Below are 23044 nucleotides of genomic sequence, written 5' to 3' on the forward strand. Positions count from 1 at the left end.
GCCTTAGTAGATGCTTTGTACCTCGTGGCCAAGTGGCCGACGCCGGTTAATGATGAGTTTGCTACCTAGTATGCACCACCCAATGCGGTCTTCCGTAAGACACCAGCCAACGAAAGTCGCAAAAGCAGCATGGAATATCTAGGTGACCTCCAAGAACAAACAGATATGAATGGGGCCGACTTTGCATTTCGAGTATAAGGGCACCTACGTATCTTTGTCTATTACATGACTTCCGATGGCGCGCCCGGTTACGTTCAGGTCGTTTGTTCTTTCTGTTGAACAATTTGCGTCTTCTTCCAGCAATTCAAGGTCTCGTGAAATCCTTCTTTGCTTTAACCAACAGAGCAGCCATCGCAGAACAATTGGCGAATGTAAGTTCTCGGCATGAACAACGCAACAGATGAATCTTGTATTTTTCGGCAAGCGGCGGCAAAAGAGAATGCAAAGACACATGTATCCAGACTGATCCGTACAAATATCGCCGCTATATTTGCAACCTATGTGCTCGCACGTATTTTCAGCGCAGAGGCGGGGGAATTTGACTTGGAAATCCATCTGTCACATCCACCTACGAGTCTTTACAGATGCATGGAGACGTACTTGGTACCACCTCCAGAGCACGCAAGAGGCGCAGCTCCGCGCGGCTGGACTTGACTTTAAACAATTTGAGGATCACGATGATGCCAGTATGGATTTTGATGAGGTATTTCTCGCTTCGTCTCCACAGCGGGGGAACGAACTCCTGAACCTGGTTTGCACTCCGGGGCGGCGTTGGTACCTAGGTAGGTAGGTACTCCAGAGTATCTCGTCCTCCGGCCAGAATCGAACGATGAGTGTAAGGGGGAAGATTGTACCGAGTACTCCATATTCTAGGTATATTTCTCTGCTCTGTAATGGACGCCCCCCTCGACTACTTGCCCAGGTAGATACGTCGGTATCTAAATGTGCCAGGCCTTTCTCCACGCTCTTCTCCCGCATAAAGAGATCCATCAATCCACCATTACCTCATCCCAACATCCCCAACACCCCCTGATCAGTACCTACCTAGGTACATCACCCAGAAAGCCACTCCGTGCCTACGATGGACCATCGACAATGCGATTCGCCACGGGGCACAGCTCAGCTGATCAAGCTGAAAACTCCATAGAACCCCCCCTCCCTCCCCCGCATCTTTTGATAACCCGGGGGCAAGAGGGGCTAAGAAAGAGACAGGCGTCAGGGGGAGGAGGTCCAAACTTCGTCCACTCTGGGGTGGCCACTGGGTTCATTCCTCGCTACGACGGGCAGCCCATCCGTCTTCAGGGCACCCCAAGGGAATGCCAGGGGGATGACTGCCTATCAGAGTAGGTGCCGATCAAAAGACGAAAATCCAATAACTCAAAGTTAGGTACTTTCTCTCCTTTTTGTGAATTGTCCCTCTTCTAGAACTGGGCACAAGGAAAAGCCGCTCTAAACCCTCCGGTCTCTCCCTGGTCTCGTTGTACCCTGTCGTAATAACCACCCCCATCTTCTTCTCCCACATGGATGAACTCGCTCTATGCCCGCTTGGCCGGGGGAAATATGTCCAACAATGCACAAAGAACGAAAAGGGACAAGGAATGCTTGTTACCTCATAACTGGGCTCACTCCTGCTCTTTTACCAATTGCGGTTCAGAACCCTCGAATTCCCATCCTTCATGGCCATTGCGGTCCCGCCGCTGGCACTCAATGCCTCTTTCCCGCTGGTCTCCACTCGCCCACCCAGCTCCGTCTTGCCGCCAGTCATGCGACGTCCAACCACAACATTGCCATTCTCTGCCTTCTTCTTGCCAAACAACGCCGCTCCTTCCACCAGTCTTCGTTCTGTATTCTGCCGCCCATTGACGAAGTCGGGGTAGTTGAGCGTCAGCTCTACCGCCCCGTTGATGATGTTGTCTGCAGCTTCGACACCCAGCATGAACGAATGGTCTTGGTTGCCCACCTCGTATCTCCACGACCCGAACCGTCCACGGCTGTAGATGCCTTTGTCTAAAAGAGCCGGTAGCATCTGCTTGAGCACCCCTTCTCGCTCCAGAGTCGGGGTGGGGTAACCGTGATCAAATCGACGATGATAGGTCGAGACGATTTCGTCGTCGGCCTTCAGCATCTCGGTATTGACCAAGCCCTGGATACAGTCCTTGAGGAGGGTCTCCTGGTCGACTGGTTTCATACTCGACTCAGACACCTCCAGCATGATCGACCAGTAGGGGCCTTCCTTAGCTTGCATACTTTGGCGCCGAGATCCATTGGCAAGTTGTAACGTGGGCAGCTTGACATTCTTTTGTGGCTGATTGTATGGAGAGTAGTTGGAAAATATGGTGGCCCGGTAGAAGGGACAATTGTCCTCAGGGAAATAAAGCCAGCACTTGTCGCCAATTCGTTCGGGACGTGAACCTCGGATACCGACGCCGATGACATGAGTACTGCTATAGAACAAGCCCTTGGACAAGTTGATCAGTTTCTCGTCCTCCATGGCCTCAGCCAAGTAGTCAATGGCCATGGTGCTGATGAGTCTTTCGTAGTGGACGGTGGTGCCGTCTGCCAGGAGAACCTGTTTCTTGTCGGCATTGACCTTCTTGACGGTGCCTTTCTTTCCAAAGCGCTTCTTCTCTTCGGGGAGAGTTTTGGCAACCGCGATCCAGATGCCACCGGTGCCATCTCGCGCAGGGAATCTGAAGGTCGCGTTGGGACCCCAATTGCCTGCGGTTTTCTGCAGTATGACGTTCTTGGTGACGTTCTTGAGATCAGGAGCTGCGACACGCTCCCCCAGCCATTGGCACTGCATCTGCGCAAAGGTTAGTCAGGGTCCGACACCAGTGTCGCCGGAAAAATCACCTTGGTGGTGGGAACAGCCCACACTTTGAAGTTGTAGGGCCTCATGAAGATATCTGCAATGCCAACACCGGTGTTGCGAAGGATCCATTCGTCAAAGTTCTGAGGCTTTGTGTTTGCAACTCTTGCTGCCATTGCGGCGTCAATCAGGCCATCCATGCATACCACCTGATCTTCCTTGGGCAACATCGAGATATTATTCTGAAATGGATATGGCACCCACAAGCCTTTACACCGAACGTAGGATATTCTCTGGTGGGTGTACCAATCGTCTGCATTGGGCAGCGCCTCGTCAATGCAGTCGTCGAAGTATTTGTAGTGGGAAAAGATGACATGGCCACCAACATCATAGAGCTAGTCCACAAGTCAGCGCCTGAGTAGTGTTGTATTGGACTTTCCTGTCGCCTACAAATCCTTCTTTTGTCACATCTGTGGAAGCCAGACCGCCAGGAATCTCGTTTGAATCGACAATCATCCATGATGGGCCATTCTGGGTGAAGCAGTCAGTGGGGGCTCTTCGGAGGCGCAAGAGAGACGTACAATCTGATTGAGTCTTTTGGCAGCACCCAATCCAGTTGGGCCAGCGCCTATGACCAGAACGTCGACCGAACTGTAGCAGAAACATTAGAGAGCGGTCACTGAGGTGGTAGGAGGATGGCGTACATATCAGACATTTGGAGGGCGAAACTTGGAATGTAGCCAAAGGAATGTGAAAGACAGGTCTATATCCTGCAGAATCTGTCCAGCAACGATTGTTGACACCGGAACGAATACAGCCAAGTGTAGACAAGAAGACAGCCGTTTGGCAACGGGACACCCTCCGAGCGCGAGTGCAATGCGCCTTGGGGCAGAAAAAAACTTGGGGCGCGGGCGCAGACAAACTGCGGCTCGGCAAGTAAGGTAGTGGACCAGTTGGAGGCTCCGATACAGGGCACCTGGTCTTGGCAGGGGATGGATAGACAGATTTCAGATTGCGGAAGTTGCACGAGTAATGCCTACCAGGAACCAGGGAGCTACCGCAAGGACCGAGTACCTGGCAACGACCTGGTATCTTTTGTAATACCCACCACACCACCTCGAGTACGAGGTACTCCGTACGTATGTAACGCGGATGGGTGAGACTCGGATTGGTCCCTCTACGAGTAACTTAATCAAGTGGTGTAAAAGCAAATTCCCTATTTCGTAATGGCCATCCCCTTATTATGTCACCTACCTAGGTATGTCTTCGCAGTGAAAAGGGGCATGGACCCTGCAGCCTTGCGCTCAGGGGCTCACTGTTGTATCGTAGCTGTCTATCGCGCCGAAACAGTATATCTGGTTTTTGTATGATCGATGGTGAGGTCCCCGGCCTCAAATTGACGACAAATTTGAGAGCATCATCGACCTTGCTTCCACGCACCGGACAATAGATCCGCAGCGCATCATCTCACCTAGGTACTTTCGGACAAGCTGGACCTGTCGCCATTGACTACCGGTTCCTCCTAGACTCACAGACAGCTTTGATTTGCACACCATGCCGGAGATCCGTTGTCATTCAATTGTCCTGAATGGCAGTATCTACTCCGTCGCCAACTAACGACGGGCTGAACCTTTTTGACTGCCAATTCGTAGATTGCAGCACATGCCTTCATTGGCTGGCTGCCGATAACGTTCGGCTAAGTTGCTCGATGGCTCTGCCAGTGGGGCTCCCAGTTTCAGGGAATCAGGGAGGCTCCAGGACGGACGAGTTTTCGCCTCTGTGGCTGGCACTGGCTGGCGACTGCGGCGATACTCTTCCTGGTTCCCAATTAATCTCAATCTGTCACCAAGCCTCCATCTCAAATTTCTATCGTGAACTAATCCCCCATCTGTTCGCGACGCGCATCTTGCAATCGCCATTCTCTTTGCCCTGCCTTTACAGCACCAGTCCGGGTCTCTGTGCTCTACACAAACTCGTCTAGTCTTTCTCTTATGTCTGCTTGAGTCACTGCCAAAGTGCTGCGCCCCACGACCTTTTCGGGGTCACCCACGCCGTTCTCCTTTCGAGACTTCCTCGCTCGCTCTCAATTGCCGCAACTCGCCATGGCCGACGTTGAGAAGAAGGCCCGTGTGTCGGGTGAACAGGCCAGAGTTAATGAGCCCGAAGCCCCTACTGCTTCAGCGAGCATCCTCCCGACAACAGAGAAGCCCCAGCCTCCTAAACCCACACTGCACCCGGCCGTCTACGTAGTGTAGGTGCAGTTCCTTACCACGAAACGTTTCGTTCGATTGACAGTATGGCAGAACATGGATTGGCTTCAGCGGAGGTGTGATCTTGTTCAATAAATGGTTGTTGGATACACTTGGATTCAGTATGCTTCCCAAGATCGCAGCATGGGCGTACGATGAGCTGACCCCTCTCTAGAATTCCCCATCACCTTGACGGCATGGTATGCTTAATGGCATCCTCACTCACAGAGATTGCGGCTGACTCCTGTCACCAGGCACATGCTCTTTGCAACTTTCATGACACAGCTCCTCGCGAGGACCACGACCCTCCTCGATGGACGCAAAACCGTCAAAATGACCGGCAAGGTCTACCTCCGCGCTATTCTCCCAATCGGTTTCTTCTTCAGCTTGAGCTTGATTTGCGGAAATCAAGCATATCTCTACCTGAGTGTTGCCTTCATCCAGATGCTGAAGGTGAGGCGAATGCACATGCAAAGAGATTGGGTTATAGTACTGACAACCTGAAAAGGCGTGCATGCCGGTTGCGGTTCTGCTGACCACCTGGGCCATGGGTGTCTCCCCTCCGAGCTTGAAGACCTTGGGCAACGTCTCGTTCATCGTCATCGGCGTGGTCATTGCCTCATATGGCGCGATCGAATTCAACTTGACCGGTTTCATGTACCAGGCTGGCGGTATCACTTTCGAGGCCACCCGTTTGGTCCTGGTCCAGCGTCTCCTCAGTTCGGCCGAGTTCAAGATGGATCCCTTGGTATCCCTCTACTACTTTGCGCCCGTGTGCGCCGTCATGAATGGTGTGACCGCCATGGTGCTTGAGATACCCAAAATGAGCATGCAGAACATCTATGATGTCGGTATTTTCATGCTGGTGGCTAATGCAATGGTCGCATTCCTCCTCAACGTCTCAGTTGTGTTCCTCGTGAGTTTCGAAAAGCTTTCAGATCAGGTCGCACGGTCTCTAACAATCGATTTAGATTGGAAAGACGTCATCACTGGTCCTCACTCTCTGTGGCATTCTGAAGGATATCCTGCTTGTGGCGGCATCCATGATGATCTGGGGCACCCCCGTCACCAACACCCAATTCTTCGGTTATTCGATTGCACTTGGGGGTCTCCTGTACTACAGACTGGGAGCGGAGCAACTCAAGCAGTACATGGGCCAAGCTGGTCGAACATGGTCCGAATTCGGTGTCCAGAAGCCGGCAATGCGAAAGGCAGTCATCTTCGCGCTAGTCATTCTTACCATATTCCTTCTCCTTGGCGGATTGGCTCCAACATACGCGCCTGCACAAACGAAGAACCTGACAGACATGTTCAGCACAGGTCTTGGATCATGAAAGAAAACTTAATCTTTGGGGGGTGGACAAACGAGAAAAGATCAACGAAAAGGAGATACTCAATCTACCGACGGTTTACTGGTTGATTGAGTTTTTGCCAGCAACAGCGACGATCCTGAGAACAGCTCACTGTTCTCGCCACCTTTGAGCACATAGACATTGTATCCTTGTATGATATTGCTGCGTCACAGTCAAGGAGTTTGGAAATACAGGGCGAAATGGTAGAGCGCATCGCATGAGTGATGGAGGTCTACCTACCACACTAGAAAACAGGACGCTATTGTGAACGTTACTGGAGTTTTTGCAGACACCGTCTAGCTAGATAGCTAGCCACCCACCCACCTAATCACGAGGACGCCATTGAACATTTTGACATACGAACGCCGAGTATACCGTGGCGAGACGTACGGGGGAAGAGGCTGGGGAGGGAAGCTGAAAAGGCGACAGGCGTACTCCGCATACTGGCTGGCATGTGGCAGAGTGGCCAGAGCAGCCGCAGCGGCAGGAAGCCCGCGGGTTGGGCGGGACCACCACCTAACGAGGACAAGCACTGGCGGGCTTGTAAGCGGGTGGCGTTGGACAAAATGGGTGCGCCAGGGATCCAAGCCCAGGGTCAAGCAGGGCAATGCCCGCTAAAAGGCGCCCAGTGCCAGTTTGTTGCGGGCTTTAGGGACTGGCGTGGATTTCCCCACACTGCCTCTTAGGCTCTTACTGTATCGCTCCTCGGTTGCCGCATCACGCATCCACCATCCACGCATGCCGCCAGAGCATCGCAAAGAGAAAAAGGTGATCAGTCAGAAAGCTCTGGCTGCCTGGGTCGCCTACCCTAGGACCCTAGGTCGATGCAGGTGGTGCCGGGTGGGGGGGCGCACCTTGTTCCCGTCCTTTCCAATGCCTTACAGATCCATTTGCCGGCTGGGTTTGGCCTCTGTGCCTCTTTGATTTGCGCTTTCTGACGCCTCCGCCCAGTGCGCCCACTGGCAGCTCATCCACAGCTGGTCTCAGTGGATCGGAGACTTGCGCAACAAACAGCAAAGTCTTTTTGCTTACAGGACGCATACCTGGTATGGCATGCAGCTCACGCCTCACCCAATGGCCTGTGCTCGATCAGTGCGGCGTTCCTGGCAGTCCCTGGGAGCTTTACTGCTTGTGGGCGGCACCCAGGCTGATCGCTACAAAGGCATTCCGAATTTTGTGCATCGTTGCCCGTGGCCTCAAAGCTGCCGCTCAGACCTCTCAGACCTCACATCTGTTTGCTGGGGCTTTCCACCACTGACAGCACGCCGTTACCACTTTCTCCCACACAAATCTCGCAGACCGCAGAGTCCCCCAGATTTCTGGCTTTCCTTCGCTTCTCGCCTCTTCGTTTTCTCCCAGCTTCCAGCTTCCAGCTGCCAGCTGCCTTCCCAAGCATTGTGACCCTGCCTCTTTCCTCTTTCCTCTTCGCCTCTTCCCTCCCTGGTTCAAATACCTCAGCTCATCCCTCTACCCACCCTCATTTTCTGTTGACTTCCTCGTCTCCCTTTTACTTCCGGGACATACCCTCCTCTGTCATCTCATATGTCGACATCATCTGATATCCGCGCCTTCGCTATATCGTATTGACCTTTCGATTCCCTTCGGCGTATAATAGAAATCTCACTGTCAACTATTTGCTATCTTCGCCAGCCTCATCCCACCACTTGGAGAGCAAACGCAAGGGGAGACACATTTTTACGTCGGGCTATTTGTCTTTGCGCCATTCGAAACATGTCCTTTGTTCCCCAGGAACAGCATCAGCTTCCCACTCCCTCTGTAACCCCCAAAGCGATGGAGCAGGAGGAGGCTTCACCGACTTCGTATCCTAATCACTCAACAACCTGGACACCGGTCGATGGTATGACTCCAGTATCAACCAACCCGTCGAGGAAGCGCTCCCGTGACGAGACCGCATTCGACGCCGAAGCGGACGGCTCTTATTTCGCCTCGGTTGACACTCCGGCTCCGATTCCCGAAGAGGAACCCGTTTATGGCGAAGGAATGGTCTTGCTCAATCCGAAGACAGGCCTGTCGGTCTCGGCGGAGAGCCAGACGGGCACATGGTACGAAGAGAAGGCGGATGAAAAAGCGCTCAAGGAGGAGATCACTGCGGCATACACTCGGCCCAAGCTGCCGACTAGTCGCAAATCGGTCAGGTTATCTCAGACGTCGCTCCGCCTACCAATCGACACCAACATCGCCTCGGCGCCGGCTAGTCCGCCAAAGACTGCTTCAGATCGACCAGAGTTTGACGAGGCGACCATTGCGCTTGGTGTCGGATGGACCAAGATGGAGTCTGAAAGCGAATCAATGCAGGCCGCTGCTAGAGGTTGGGCGAAGTATCTGGACAATCACTACTCTCGGTATATTCACGGCGCTCAAATTCTCCTCAAGAACGCTGGCCTCGACGCATACCTTGTCGGCTGCCAAGAAGGCTTCTTCCTTTTCAGTGAAAGTCTTTTGGAAGGGAAGCTAGTCGGCAGAACGTGGGAAACTTGCCTTCACAATCTGAGATGCCAACCTATGGTCTTTGAAGGCGACGAGGTATTGCGAGCCGAGAGTACACCAGGCCCGGAGACTGCTCAGTCCCAGTTGTCGGAAACAGTCCAGATGGAGAATTGGGCTGACTATCATCGGCTTAACCATGCCCAACCGGTCGCTGTCCCCAACGGAGGTATGGACCTCGATTGAACAGTTTCCTCGTCGCGGTCCGTCCTCTGCAAGAAGACAATCCGGCTCGCGCCAAAACCATAGCGCCACCAAGACCTGCGCCGGGAAACCGATCTTGAATGTAAGCAGCGCTGAATCATCAGAACCAGCCACTTGACAGTCTGACTCAGGCGTTTTACCAGCTCCACGGTATCTGCATGTTTTCAGACGATCTTGGCCAGCGAATGACAACGCCAGCTTCTCGTTAGACATACCATGGGAAGGACTCGGAAATGATTGCGCAGGAAGTCACGGCAGGCGAGCATACAAATATCCCAGGGTACAACTGTCAAGGTCTAGACCATTTATGCACTTAGCTTTACTTGGTCAATGATCAGGTCTCTAATTGCTGCTTAAGACTGTTCTGGCCTGCAGTGTGTGTCAGCACCAATCTCGGAATCGCTGCGAAGCACAAGAGCTTATCGCGCCTGCCACGGACGCCAACTTGGCATTTGTCCTACAAGCAATACGAAAAAAATGTATATTGAAGTTCCTCATCTTTGATTTTGATAAGCTTCGGGGCTACGAACAGGTGGAAGAATGAGGACCGAAATGGGCTCCCATACTGGACTGTTTTACCTCACTGCCAACATTCTCGGCGGCTATCCCAATACATATTCCATCTCAAACACTTCAGCCTGAATGTCATCAAACCCTTCCAAAGGGTGCTGAGATCCTCCAGTGTCTCCAGAGGTCTTCCTACTGCTCTCGACCCATACCCAGGTTTTGGTGCCACTCTCATCCTTCCCGCCGAATGCGGCAACGTTGTTCGCCGCCTCACCCATCTGTTTGAAGGCTCTGTGTTGTTTCTGCACCGCACCGCTCATATCCCACCCCCCAGCTCCAGCACTTGCATGCCGGCTGTTGTTCCATTTCAAAGCCCAATCCTCAATCCTTGATTCGGGCACTTTGTATGTTGTGACTCTCAAGCGTTTGGGCTTTCCTCCGTCCTCTTGGCTCAAAGCATTGATGTCTCCATCCACATGCCGCACAAGCTCAACAGTCATGTATTCGCCAATACTTTTGGCTAGGGTCACTGCATCCGGAGTTGAGAGGAAGGCGATATGGTCATCCCCACTCTGCCAGCCGCCGACTAGATAGTACATGTCCTTGCTCGTTGGGGTAAGGGATTGGTAAAGTTGGAAAGGAACGCCATTCGCAGCGGAGGTGGCGAGGCCGCAAGCTCGAGTCCAGGTTGCCGTGAAAGAGTCGGGGAGGCTAGAAGACAGTGAAGGGTGCAGGCGCACACTTGCTAACTCGATCAGAGGCATCATTCAACAAGGAGTCAAGACGTGAGTTTATAGTCAGGGACCAGCAACTTGCTGAGAAGGTCTTGATGATCGAGGGAGGATTCGAGTTTTCCATCCGAATTGAAAATCCAGAGCTTTATATGTGCAATATGGAATGGTCCAAGTCTTGGGACTGTTCTCTTCCTAACTGTGCGGAGACGAACGATACTCGTACGGAGCGAGCCATGATCGGCATTGCAGATTCCCAATGTAGAGATCCCAAGCCTTAAGAGGAATAGTAACAGATGAACCAACCTATTTTGGGATTGCGATCACGGAATATGTACCGGTACCACGAGAGTGCTGACGATGCTGTGGGCTGTCAGCAGTAATAAGTGACACGGGTGCCTGAGAAGGATGGGGAAGATGCCATCGAGATAGTGTCAGCTGTACTCGGTAAACGGTTGATATTGATTCGGGTGTTGCCTCTATGATCCACCGTACAAACTAGGGTCGACTACAAATTGACAGAGTGCATTTCTGCGTCAGCCACCTTATCACGTGACTGGTTGATCCGCCACAAGTTCTTGTAACCCAAGCAGCAACATTCGACAACCACACTACATAATACTACGTACATGGGCACTGATTTCCCTTTCCGCCCCCTTGTTGCGGAGCTCTCCAACCTCAATTCCGTCAACCTGGCTGTCTCAGTACTTTGCTGCAACAGTCAGGATCCAATCGGCCACTGCTTTCGGCTGGCCAGCCATGGGGCAGTGGTCCGCCTTGATACTGGTCACATCAACCTTCCTCCCGCTCTCCTTCTCGATCAGGTCGATCCCATTTCTCTGGACGTTTGCTGGAATGCACTTGTCGTTTTCGCAGAGTAAGTACGATACTGGGATGTCTTTGTACCCAGCATGGGTCAATTCACCAACGAAGCTGAGAGCGGAGTGCCTGGGGAATTTCCTCGCCCAGGCCTCTCCTTCTTCCTTGGGAAGATCAGAAAATACGATGGCCCCAACTGCTTCGGGTTGATCCTGATACATCCAGCCATTCTCCTGTTTTCGTGGTGCGCTGTTAGTAAGGAGCTTCCATGCAACAAGAGTCGGTAGTGGATGGAAACCTACATCAACCTTCAGGTCCAACTTCTGCTCTTGGGGTACATCTGCCAGAATATCCCTCGCTGCCTGCCCAACAGGTGGCACCAGAGAAGTCATATACGCCAGATTCACAATGCCACCCACCTTTCCCTGCTTCTTCCTTTCTTCCTTGCTCAGTCCCTTAGTGCTCTGCGTCACAGGGACGCCCCCGTACGAGTGGGCAACCAGGATCACGTCCTTCCCTTGATCTGCGAGTTTCTCGGTCTCCTTAGCGATGAAGGCAGCGTCGTCGTACATGGTTGGTGGTGCGCCTTCCCGAGGTTTTCCGCTTGCAAGGCCCACGCTTGGCTTGTGGAGGCCTTGAATTTCATAACCTTCTGCAGCCACAGCGTTTATGACTGGGTCATAGAATTCGGGCAGAGAGAAGGAACCCGGAATAAGTAGAATTGCTGGTTTGGACATTCTGATTGAAATGAGAGGTTTGATTGAGGTACTGCGTTCGCACTTCCTTTTATCTGCGAGAGTCTTGGAGTCGAGTCCGCTGGTAGTGGTACACCGAATCTCACCAGGCGATGAGTCTTCATTTATATATCTATACTTCCCAGCTCTTCGTCCGAACGGACGACAGCAGACCGTGGTCTCAACCTTGATTTCTAATTGCTGAGCTACCTAGGTAGCTTCTGACCTATATATCTGCTGGCCGACCATCTCTGTGTCGCTGGGCTTGTTTCTGACTGTCAGAAAAGCGGGCCGACAAATACGCAGATACCTGATTGGACCAGGTTCAAGTGGATCGCTGGAGCTGAAGTCCTGGACTGACCCCGAGAATCTAGGGACATGGTCTGCAGTGCCCAGAATTGTGGCGAGCATCGGGGCTGCTCTTCTTGCGCCTCCGAGCTCAAAAGGTACAGACACGCTATGGATTCCCACGCATGTCGAAAAGGTCATGGTTCGCGGTGTACGAATTATTGTCGGTAAGGTGGTATTCATGGACCGTTGCAGCAGGATCGGCGAAGATGAAGGATCCCCGCATTCACAACATAGGCTTTGTCTGCCGGCCGCAACGTGTGCCATTGCCATTGCACGAATCTCCGGGCGTGGAGCTTCGACGGAATCGTTCTCTCTTGAAGCCTTCCAAAGCAGCCTCAGAGTTTCTGTGAACGGACAGGTTGACGGAGTATCCTCGACTGAGGGCAGGCAGCAAGTTTGTTCTCTCCGCGGCAGGCTGTAGCTCGACGATCTGTGTCAAAGCCGGTGCTATCTGAACGACAATGGCCACCGTCACCATTGGGCTGAATTCAGGTTGGCAATGCAGACAGTCTGACGATATCTCTGAGAACGCATGGCTTCCGGTATCGAAGGTGCCAACCACAACCCATCTCGTTCTGCAAGAAAATGGGAAGTACGTCTGAACGTAACCCTGTCGCCAGGTCTATACATGTACCTCGAACTCATACCTCCACCTTTGCTAGGATTCCGGACCCCTTTATCGACATGAATGAGCTCGCTGTCCGATGGGTTGCAGAGAAGTCGTGGACCTACAGGACAGTTTTCACCTCCCCAACAACCAGACAGCCCGACGCAAGGACGGACTTGGTGTTTGAAGGCCTCGACACCTTCGCGACGGTAACTCTCAACGGCCACAAAATCCTGGAAGCAGACAATATGTTCCTTGAATACCGGGTTGACGTGACACACTTTCTCCTACCACCATCTTCCAAAAATGCGCCCACCGAGCCAAATGTACTGGAAATCGTCTTTGACTCAGCCCTCCTTCGTGGCCGTGAGCTTGTCAAACAGCACTCGCATGAACACAATTTCATCGCTCATCAGACCGAGTCGAGTAGGCTTCCTGTGCGGAAAGCACAGTGTCACTGGGGCTGGGACTGGGGTCCTATTCTGATCACTTCTGGGCCCTGGAAGCGTGTTCTCCTGGAAACATACGTTGTTAGAATTGATGACGTCTGGTTTGAAGGATCGGTAAGTGAAAACTTGAGCATGGTGAAGGGGAAGTTGTTTGCCAGTGTTGGTGGCGGAAATAGGAAGGCAGGGGAAGAGAGTGTCGTCAAGCTGTCATTATCTCTTAACAGCAAGGTCCTGCATGAGTCAGAGGCACACATCGACAAGGAGGGCATTGCCGTGACTGAATTCCAACTCGAACGTCCTGCTCTCTGGTATCCTTATGGTTATGGCAAACAGTGTCTCTACGAGCTCCAAGCAACATTATCCACGACAGGGACCGACCCGGTCTCCAAATCACGATTGATCGGCTTTCGACGCTGTGAACTCATCCAGGAGCCCGATGAATTTGGCAAATCATTCTATTTCCGCATTAACAACGTCGACGTTTTTGCAGGCGGCTCTTGCTGGATTCCAGCGGATTCTTTCCTCCCAAGGATCGGAGAGAACGGGTATCGGAAGTGGATGGAATTGATGATCGAGGGCAACCAGATCATGACCAGGTACGACGATGCTGAATCCGTTTTGGACTCGTGTAATACCCCATTACTTGACTTTTATTTCTTTTTTGTGTCGCGCTGTTTTTTTGCTCAGGCCACTTTTTTTCTGCTGTATTGACCAACCTGCAGAGTCTGGGGCGGAGGAATATACGAGGACGACTCGTTCTACGCTGCCTGCGATACTCTGGGCATCCTTGTCTGGCAGGACTTCTGCTTCGCGTGCGCTAGCTACCCGACCTACCCTTCTTTCCTCGCCCAAGTCGAAGAGGAGGCGCGCTTCAATATCCGCCGTCTGCGCTCCCACCCTTCGCTGGCCATCTGGGCCGGGAACAACGAGGACTATCAGATTCAGGAGAAACATAACCTGGAGTACGACTATGAGGGCGACAAGGACCCGCAGTCGTGGCTCAAGACCAGCTTTCCGGCTAGGTATATCTACGAGTATCTTCTGCCCAAGGTGGTGCAGGAGGAAAGTCCAGGCGCGGTGTATCACCCAAGCAGTCCCTGGGGTGATGGGAAGAAGACCTGGGATCCGACGGTGGGAGATATTCATCAATGGAATGGTGTGTCTCTCCTGCTCTCTCTCAATTTGTCAATCCCCGTAGTTTTGTGCTGATGCATTCAATTTCTCTCCTTTTGTAGTCTGGCATGGCTCTATGCGCCGGTATCAAGAGCTCCCCACGATGGGCGGGCGCTTGGTGAGCGAATTCGGCATGGAAGCCTACCCACACGTCTCGACCATCGTGTCTGCCATTGCGACAGATCCACAGCAACAATACCCCGGCAGCATGACCATGGACTACCACAACCGAGCCATTGACCACGAACGACGCCTCCTGACGTATGTGGCCGAGAACTTCCAAATCAAATATGACCTGGCGACATTTACGCACCTGACCCAAGTAATGCAGTCGGACGCGGTGGGTTTCGCGTATCGCTCGTGGCGCCGCGAATGGGGCTCCTCTCTCACACCGTCGACAGGACAGAAGAAGAAGGCGGTGAGAAAATGCGGTGGTGTCCTCGTCTGGCAGTTCAACGATACCTGGCCGACCATGTCCTGGGCCGTGGTCGACTACTACCGTGTGAAAAAGCCGGCCTTTTACGCCATCAAGCGCTCGCTGAAGCCGCTGGCCGTCGGGGTGAGCAGGCCCTTTCACGAGTGGACCTCGGGCCACATGGACCCGACAGCTGCGATCAGGGAGACGAAATTCGATCTGTGGGTGTGCAGTTCTCACACAAATGAGGACGTGGTCGTCAAGGCGACCGTGGTTGTGCGGGCCATTTCCATCAAGACGGGCCGCGACGTGGTCGATCCGATCAGGAAGCACGATGTCACGGTCCAGGCGAACGGCACGACCGAGATATTTCGCGGAAGTGAATTACCCATCACCACCACCACCACCACCACGACGGCAGGGTCGTCTTGCATTGACACACGCACATGGGACCCCTACGTCATCCACGCCGCGCTCCTCGTGGACGGCCGCGTCGTCAGCACCGACACCGCCTGGCCCCACCCGATCAAGTACCTCGACTTTTCTGCGCCGCGGGATGTCAAGGTCGACTTCAAACCCTCGCCGGCGCAGAATGATAAGCACGGAGTGATCACCGTGACAGCTACAAAACCCGTGCATGGCTTCGTGTTCCAGGAGGAGAAGGGCGGGTTGACGTTTAGTGACAACGGCTTCGATGTCGTGCCGGGGGAGGATGTCGTCGTCCATGTCGTCGGCGGAAGTCTAAAGGAGGAGGAGCTCCGGTGGACTTATATCGGGGCTTCCGGGGGTTCATCCTCTTAAAGACTTTTGGGTTTCAGGAGTAGGTTTCCCTACGGGCAGTTGAAGAGAGAGAGTGTGTGAGTTTGAAGCGAGGAGGGGGAGGGGGCAAAGGGAGGAGCAGAAGCAGACTGCAAGAAAAATCACGAGTAACGAACTGTGATGACGTCCAACTCCAATACAGGGGCCTTCAGCTGATCCCAAGAAGACCATAATCGGGGATGAAGCGGCCAGGCAATAACATGCAGCATGATTAATGTATTTCCTAGCCTTGAAGCCGGGGGTCCCAAAGCAGAGTTCTAGGAGAATTGCTGTCCCGCTGCTTTGTTATTCTTTTATCATCGTCCTCATCATCATCAATATCCTCCCGTCCGAACCACATTGGACTTCCGACCTATTCCCTTCCCTTCCTCCCCTCCGGTATAGATTAATGAATATCCACCAAATCCAAACTGCGGCACAGAAAGCGCCATTTTTCCCCCGGTCTCTTTCTCTCTCTCTCCAGCCCACGGAAAAGGTGATGAGGTCAGGATATGAGTCAGTGTGGTGTTGTGGCGGTGGCGGTGGTGGTTTGTCGGACATCATCCTCAGCCTCTCAAATCGAGCCGGGCATCTTGTCTCCAAAGCTCTAGAGTTGTGCGCGCGCCACGACGGTGGTCGAGAAAATCAGCTCCAGCTCCCCTCGTACATATTTGCAACTTTGTTTGCCACGGAAACAAGCACTGGGGGATGGATAGTGAGGGCGACGGCGAGGGCGTCACGTACCTTTGTCTTGTACTGGACGGTGCCCTCGAACGGCTTCTCCCAGCTCTGCCGCTGCGAGGCGAACGACTCCCACTCGGGGACGGGGAGTTTGGGGTACTTTCCATTATTCCCCCTTCGTCAGCCCATCATCATCGCTTAGCGGATCAAGGTTGGTCGGTCAATCGATGAAGGAGGAGATCATGGATCCATGTTGTTTGTGAAAAAGAAAAAAGAGTGACAGGAGAGTTAGTTGTAACGCTTCTTACCAATCCCAGTTTCAAAATGATTTTGCCCTTGAACAGCGGCGTCATGCTCATGATGGGCACGCCGCACGTCTCGCAAAAATACCTGTTGTGGCGAACTGCGTTAGGGTCGTGGAATCTTCAGTTGGGGGAAGGGGTTCCAAGAAGGCGGGCAGGAAGGCATGTCGCCTCGAGAACGAGAGCAGGAATGGAGGGAGGAGGGGGGCCGGCTGCAGAGATATCTGATCACGACCACCTTACCGTTGCACCGGGGTTCCGCTCAGCGTTTCTGGGTCCTGGGATTTGTATATGTGACCTTGTCAGAACAGGACGGACGAAACAGGCACGCACACTTGGGTCACAAGTCGGGAGAAAGTGATCACGAGGGCAGAGGGAATGGGTGGGACGAACAGAGTACATCTTGAGATTGTCTTTGCCCTTGGGGAACTCGACTTTCTCTTCCTCGATGGTCAGGTTGGCGCCGAAGCTGTGGACCCCGTGAACCAGGACTCAGATCAGTAACGTGATACATCTCCTCAGTTCGCGCGTACCGCATGCATCCTTCTGTATCTCAGAGAGAGCATGGGGTAGTGGATTTGCAACGGGGGACGAAGTATTCCCAAGTGGACCGGGTGTCAGGCACTTACATGCCACCAGCAACTTTGCGGCAATTGGCACAGTGGCATAGATGGCCCCGGCGCTGTTCGCCAAAGAGGTTGTCGTCGTTGACCTTGACGGCGACAGCTGGCCAAGCGGGAGTTTTTAGCCAGCAATCCATAATATACAACCATCTTCGCGTCCACGCTGGCGTTATATATATATCAAGGGGCAGGGGCAAACCGGCTCATTGACGTACCTTTGCAAAGGCATTCCCCTTCCATCTTTCTCGGTTCAGCGCTGGAGGATGAGTTGCTTCTTTGCTGCGAAAGTGTGTTCAGATGCGAAAACCTTTGCGATACAGGACGCTGGTGTTCTTCTTGCGCTCGAACTTGATGTTTGGCCTATCAATGTATTCCTCAGGAGTTCCCCCCTGATCCCAATCGCTGGTGATGCGGGGAGAAGAGCTCCAGCTCTCCAGCAGCCTTGAGTCCGCCAAGTAGATGGCGAAGCGGGCATGGAGGCGGGGTTACACAAAGGCAATCAATTGCCCAACGTCATCGAACGCATGAAAGAAGTGGTTGAACACCCAGAGATCAAGATGCCAGCAGTATACTTTCTGAGAATCATCCAGAGGACGAAACTACTGAAAATTTTGAGAATCGGCTTTGCCGTCGCGCCTAAGATACACGTATTCGTAGCCTGGTGAGAGCTTCTTTCCTCACCATGGGCTCTTGGTCTCGAGTTCGCCAAACGGGCAACACCCTCGGAGGCAAGAGTGGACCCTGTGATATTGCTACAGTCCCCCCGAAACGCGAGACAGTTTACATTGGCAGCTTGACGATGCTCTGGATCAGGCGTGTGCGAGCAGATACAGCAAGATCCGTGGTGATGATAGATGCACTGCTGAGATGTGTTCAAGGACCGTCGCCATCGAAACCGGAGGAGACGCCTGCAGTGTTTCTTTCAGGCGGTTGAAGCCTACACAACGGTCGAAGACCCAGCGACCGGGAACTACGCCACTGGTTCTCGCAGGGTGAGGAACAGCGAATACCAATTTGAGATACGTTTGGCATGGCCAGCTCCGAAAAGACAGCCAGCCAGCTCTCAGTTGTCGTGGATTCGCGGAATGATACAGTCTGTGGATCTATGAATCGTATCGAGTAAGGCCTAGGAATGGTATCTCGAACAGCCATCAACAGTACACGAAAAGTGATGCTGCACATTGGCTTGTGATTCAGAACGACAAATTAAACGGCCTCATCGTTACAAACAAGGGGAGCTGAGGATAAAGCTTCGGACCTTTTCGTGGTACGCTCCTAAAGAGGATGATGCAGCACATAATTGATCGTAGACGGCCTCGGACTTGGACTGATTTGGGAGCTGTCATCCACCATTCCCTTCAACCCAGACAGCAACAACCGAAGTCGTTCGTCACAAAACTGTAGGCAGCAGTCCTCGGAGAAGGACCTTTCATCGTGTGGGCACTTCCGAGAGCTGCAGCGAATATCGAGATCCATGTTTCCGAGAGCGCGGCCGCTCTGATCTCGGAGATGAACAGATGACGTTGTACTAACCTTTGGCTTCGGCTCAATGAGGGGAAACCCAGGGGCCTTGTCCCAAACTAGTCATGCAAAGCGTTGTAAAAGATGTTCGGCACTGTTCTGGCCAAAGGGCATAAGACTTGGGCACCGCTGCGAGGGCGCAAAGTCATTGCCGATGACAGGTTGTGCTGTCTGCGGGGAAGTTTTGCAAACAATGGATCCCAATCACTCTACTGGTGCACACCAGTCTACAGTGTCTTGTGTTGTCATCCGCGATTCGTCGTTTCTTGCGGGGTGCTGGTCTCAGCTTTGCAGAAGAATCCGCCAGGTTTGAGGGGTACATGTCTTGATGGAAGGAGTTAAAAGGGGAGGATGGCATGTGCAAGCTGGCACCTCGCCGAGTGTCTCACTTTGTACCTGCACAAAGGAACTTTGGGACCACCATATTCTAGCAGCACAAACCTTTCCTCGTCAATCCCATCATGTCGGTCGTCAGTCAGGTTGTAAGCAGCCTTACGGGTTCGAACCCTGAGTATGACCTCGTCGTGGTCGGGAGTGGATTTGCTGTAGGCTGCCGCGGAATGCTGCAGGGTAAATGTTGCTGATCAATCCGTAGGGTTCCATGACCACATTGAACTTCCTCGAGGAATGCAAAACGCTCGGCAAAAGGGGTAGAGTTGCATTGATCGAGGCTGGTAAAGAAGGCGAACGATGCGGTGCAAGCAGGTCTGGGTCGGTCGCCTGTCGAATGTCAACATTGACTGAAAGGGTTCTAGGTGGACAATGGCATACCTAAGACTGGACAAAGGTGTGAGCCGGGTTGCCCAAAAAAATCCCGTTTGGGTACTAATTGCTGCAGACAACAACTTCGATTCAGACTGGAAGCATGAAATGAAGGTAAATGTGAAGTTCTGACAATGATGGTTCTCGCTGACGGTCACAGCGTGTCAGGTCAGTCAACGATCTGAGCTGCAGAACTCCAATACTAATAAGGCCAGCGAGGGGCTGGCTGACCAGGAATATTGCGCAAAAATGGAGAAAGAAGTCCCCATCACTGCACAGTATCTGCTCGACCGTAAGTTGACCAATCCTAAGAGTTTTTTGGGCGAGGTACTGACCGATCTCAGACGGAGTGAAACTCAATCATCATGACGAAAAGAATGTTCTGCTGGAGTTCAACACCAGTAAGTCATTGCCGTGAATCAGATTCTGACCTCTGTATTGACGACCCCCAAGACCAGCACTTCGTATTCCCCGAGGTAAGCTGGGTCACCGCTTAATTCATAGGCTTGCTCTGACCGTCGGACTAGGGTGGCGGGCACGCAATTATCAACGCCCTGTTCGACCATATTCGCAAATTTGATGATGTGTCGATAATGTGGGAGACGCAAGCAGAACAATTGCTGACCCAGGATGACGGGACTGTTTGCGGCGTGAAAGTTCGAAAGGCAGACGGACACATGACGAAAGTCCACGGTAAGAAAGTCATGTTGGCTTGCGGTGGGTTCGAAGGCAACCGTGAAATGTAAGGACGAAGATCCTTCAAAAAGCGTCGCTAACGAGAATCAGGCTGGGCAAATATGTAGGACCAAGGACAGAGCATCTTGAACTCATCGCGCCTGGCCTCAAGTACAATACCGGGTTCGGCCTGAAGATGGGGTTGGAAGTTGGTGCTGCTGTTGCAGGTTCAATGAGTGGCATGCATGTAAGCACCTTCCTCACGTATTGCCTTCCTCGGGACTGGGTGTCCATACTGATCCTGGCTGAAAGTGCGAGCTCGTCGACACCCGAGCCACGAAACCTGATGCTGTGATCTGGGGCCACAACTACGGTATCGTCGTGAACGAGTGCGGCGTCTCCTCCCAAGCCACGATCGATTGCTGCTGACTCATTCAGGCATTGCAAGCGTTTCTATGATGAGGGCAAACGACAGTAAGTACAATTGGGTTTTTGGGTGGAAGCAGCTGCTCACATGACAGCCTGTTCGCAACGTTCGAGATGATTGCTCTTGAGACCTGGCGAGGTAAGTCGTTGCAGCCCGAGTCTGCCAGGCCGCTGACACAAAGCAGACCACAACCAGAAATCATACTTGTATGTTCCCACTTGCAGCCCGGCGACTGCTTGCTGACTGGGTTTCAGTATCACGGACAGTCCCATCATGGACCGCTTCCGACCAGGCTGGGTTTATGATACCACTGACCAGGAGCCTGAGAAGAGCGACACCATCGAGGGCTTGGCCGAAAAGCTTGGACTGGATCCACAAGAGCTGAAGAAGACAGTGGATGAGTTTAACGCGGCGTAAGTCCTGCAGAGAGGCAGATGAATTGACATCGCTGACCGACTGTAGAATCAACGACAAGGAATTCAACTTGATGACGCTTGACGGCAAGAGGACACATGGGTATGAACATGACGAATATCGCAAAAGAGATATAATGGCTGATGCTTTCGAAGTCTAAACCCCGACAAGACCAACTGGGCCAACCCCATCAACAAACCCCCCTATTACGGGTAAGCAATCTCCTTGCAAATGGACAGTGTAGGTCAAAAGTTAACAGTTGTCAGATATCCAATGAAAGGTAGCTTCCGTCTCGAGGGCCATGCTGGCTCTTTGCTAACAAGTACTAGCACAACTTACCTTCACCTATGGTGGGCTCAAGTGCGACCTTGATTCGAGAGTGCTGGCAACGACAGGGGTTCCGATTCCAGGTAAGAAACAGAGCCAAGCATCGACTCTGACTAGCTGACCACGCATAGGGCTGTACTGTGCTGGAGAGTTGAGCGGATTGTTCTATAACGAGGTAAGCCTATCCCTTCAACGTAAAGATACGGTGCTGACCCAGCGGCAGTGTAAGTTCTTTCTTTGCGCCTTGACCCCGGGTTCCGATCTATAGAGCTGCACGCGTAGAACACCTACACACCTGCTGCGACGAAGGTATTCACAGGCCGATGGACGCTAAACACCGTAACAGATCCACCCGCGACGAGTGTGCTCCGCTCTCTCACTTTTGGCCGAATTGCTGGTCGCGACGCTGCCCAAGCTCTGTAAGTGGGGAGGCTGAGATGCAATACAATGAAAAGCAAAGGGCATGATCAAGTCGCGTAAATTTAGAATAGCAGAAAGTTGTTGCAGCGAAAAAAACCGCAGATGGCGAAGAAAACATTAAAGGATGCCCGTTGACTTGATGTTTTTGCGAAGGTGCGGAAAACTCTCGCCAAACTTGCCGTGGGCGAACCAAAATACCCTCAGCCTCGCTCAGCCTCGCTCAGCCTTACCTCCTGAGTACTGGCAGTAAGGATATAATAATAAAGGATATCTTCAACTCGCCAAGCGGGCATCAGGTACATTCTTAATATCCACTTCCCACATTGACGGGGATACATAATTAAAACACCAAATCTTCCTCAACATTCGACCGTGTGAAATGCTTGAAGCAATAAGTCTTGTCCATTGTCTTCCTGGTGATCATCTCATCTCCCTAATTCGCACCCAAGTTAGTAGTGACTGTGCCGGAGCATTGTCTATGTAGGAGCTCTACCCTTGGTATCTCCCTAATTCATAGTCTGCGATCGCGTGCAGGATCATAGTGATTGGGATTTGTGTAGGAGCTCTGTGAGATACTCGAAGCTATAGGTGGGAGCAACTCAACATCTAGCCAACCGAATGGGAAAACAAAAAAACCCCTCAAGGGAGTTTTCTCACAAGCCTGAGTTTTTGCTCCTCGAAACCAGGGATAGAATAGAGAAAGGAGTCTGGGGGTTCAATCCTTTAAACGGTGGGTACTCGTTTGCTTTTTGTGACGAAAAATCTTCACATGAGGCTTTTCTTCTCCCTTTCATTTTTCTTGACTCGCTGTGCGCCTCGCCGTGCGCCTCGCCCAGGCGTCCAACGGATCGATCTCAAGGCGGCGAGCCCTTCATTTTCCAGTGTTCCCTGGGAAATGAAAGCAGTGCATGTAACGCAAGTAAGGCACAACCTTCTGTTTTGTCAAATGTTGTGCGAGCCGTTCCCGGGTCAGTCTACAGTGGGAGCAGGCTTCCCTTGGCTTGTCCTGTCAGGACGAGGACATCTGGCATCGCGATGTCTCGAGATGTTGCAAGACCTGGCGACTTGATCATATAAAACATAACTTCCTCCCTCGGGGCTCCAGTGGAGCTGAGGAGGCGATCGCACACATTGCGGGAAGGACGGAGATACCGCACAGCCTTTTCAAGTCAGTGAACAGGGTCAACAG

At 52.5% G+C, this 23044-nt stretch overlaps 7 protein-coding genes across 7 annotated transcripts; 4 read left to right on the forward strand and 3 right to left on the reverse strand.

Moving 5' to 3' along the window:
• Positions 1 to 1636: 1636 nt before the first annotated feature.
• Positions 1637 to 3524, reverse strand: Z520_00116 (uncharacterized protein; the record flags this gene model as incomplete). The annotated part of the gene is made up of 5 exons (XM_016770637.1): positions 1637 to 2803; positions 2854 to 3204; positions 3260 to 3340; positions 3391 to 3460; positions 3514 to 3524. The coding sequence occupies 5 exons, from the start codon at positions 3522 to 3524 to the stop codon at positions 1637 to 1639; spliced, it is 1680 nt and encodes a 559-aa protein (XP_016637547.1).
• Positions 3525 to 4911: 1387 nt separating this feature from the next.
• Positions 4912 to 6392, forward strand: Z520_00117 (uncharacterized protein; the record flags this gene model as incomplete). The annotated part of the gene is made up of 5 exons (XM_016770638.1): positions 4912 to 5060; positions 5113 to 5208; positions 5313 to 5511; positions 5567 to 5974; positions 6030 to 6392. The coding sequence occupies 5 exons, from the start codon at positions 4912 to 4914 to the stop codon at positions 6390 to 6392; spliced, it is 1215 nt and encodes a 404-aa protein (XP_016637548.1).
• Positions 6393 to 8141: 1749 nt separating this feature from the next.
• On the forward strand, positions 8142 to 9101 carry Z520_00118 (uncharacterized protein; the record flags this gene model as incomplete). The annotated part of the gene is made up of 1 exon (XM_016770639.1): positions 8142 to 9101. One exon carries the CDS (start codon positions 8142 to 8144, stop codon positions 9099 to 9101), a length of 960 nt encoding a protein of 319 aa, XP_016637549.1.
• Positions 9102 to 9721: 620 nt separating this feature from the next.
• Positions 9722 to 10390, reverse strand: Z520_00119 (uncharacterized protein; the record flags this gene model as incomplete). Its single annotated transcript, XM_016770640.1, has 1 exon — positions 9722 to 10390. One exon carries the CDS (start codon positions 10388 to 10390, stop codon positions 9722 to 9724), a length of 669 nt encoding a protein of 222 aa, XP_016637550.1.
• Positions 10391 to 11058: 668 nt separating this feature from the next.
• On the reverse strand, positions 11059 to 11913 carry Z520_00120 (uncharacterized protein; the record flags this gene model as incomplete). Its single annotated transcript, XM_016770641.1, has 2 exons — positions 11059 to 11409; positions 11479 to 11913. 2 exons carry the CDS (start codon positions 11911 to 11913, stop codon positions 11059 to 11061), a joined length of 786 nt encoding a protein of 261 aa, XP_016637551.1.
• Positions 11914 to 12722: 809 nt separating this feature from the next.
• Positions 12723 to 15706, forward strand: Z520_00121 (uncharacterized protein; the record flags this gene model as incomplete). The annotated part of the gene is made up of 4 exons (XM_016770642.1): positions 12723 to 12853; positions 12924 to 13913; positions 14040 to 14473; positions 14553 to 15706. 4 exons carry the CDS (start codon positions 12723 to 12725, stop codon positions 15704 to 15706), a joined length of 2709 nt encoding a protein of 902 aa, XP_016637552.1.
• A 4135-nt stretch (positions 15707 to 19841) lies between these two features.
• Positions 19842 to 21703, forward strand: Z520_00122 (uncharacterized protein; the record flags this gene model as incomplete). Its single annotated transcript, XM_016770643.1, has 16 exons — positions 19842 to 19884; positions 19937 to 19993; positions 20046 to 20068; positions 20120 to 20334; positions 20379 to 20514; positions 20580 to 20656; positions 20706 to 20741; positions 20789 to 20832; positions 20879 to 20900; positions 20949 to 21107; positions 21157 to 21210; positions 21264 to 21320; positions 21375 to 21388; positions 21438 to 21518; positions 21567 to 21610; positions 21659 to 21703. The coding sequence occupies 16 exons, from the start codon at positions 19842 to 19844 to the stop codon at positions 21701 to 21703; spliced, it is 1107 nt and encodes a 368-aa protein (XP_016637553.1).
• Positions 21704 to 23044: the final 1341 nt, after the last annotated feature.

This window comes from Fonsecaea multimorphosa, assembly GCF_000836435.1.
Source record: "Fonsecaea multimorphosa CBS 102226 unplaced genomic scaffold supercont1.1, whole genome shotgun sequence".
Taxonomy (NCBI): domain Eukaryota; kingdom Fungi; phylum Ascomycota; class Eurotiomycetes; order Chaetothyriales; family Herpotrichiellaceae; genus Fonsecaea; species Fonsecaea multimorphosa.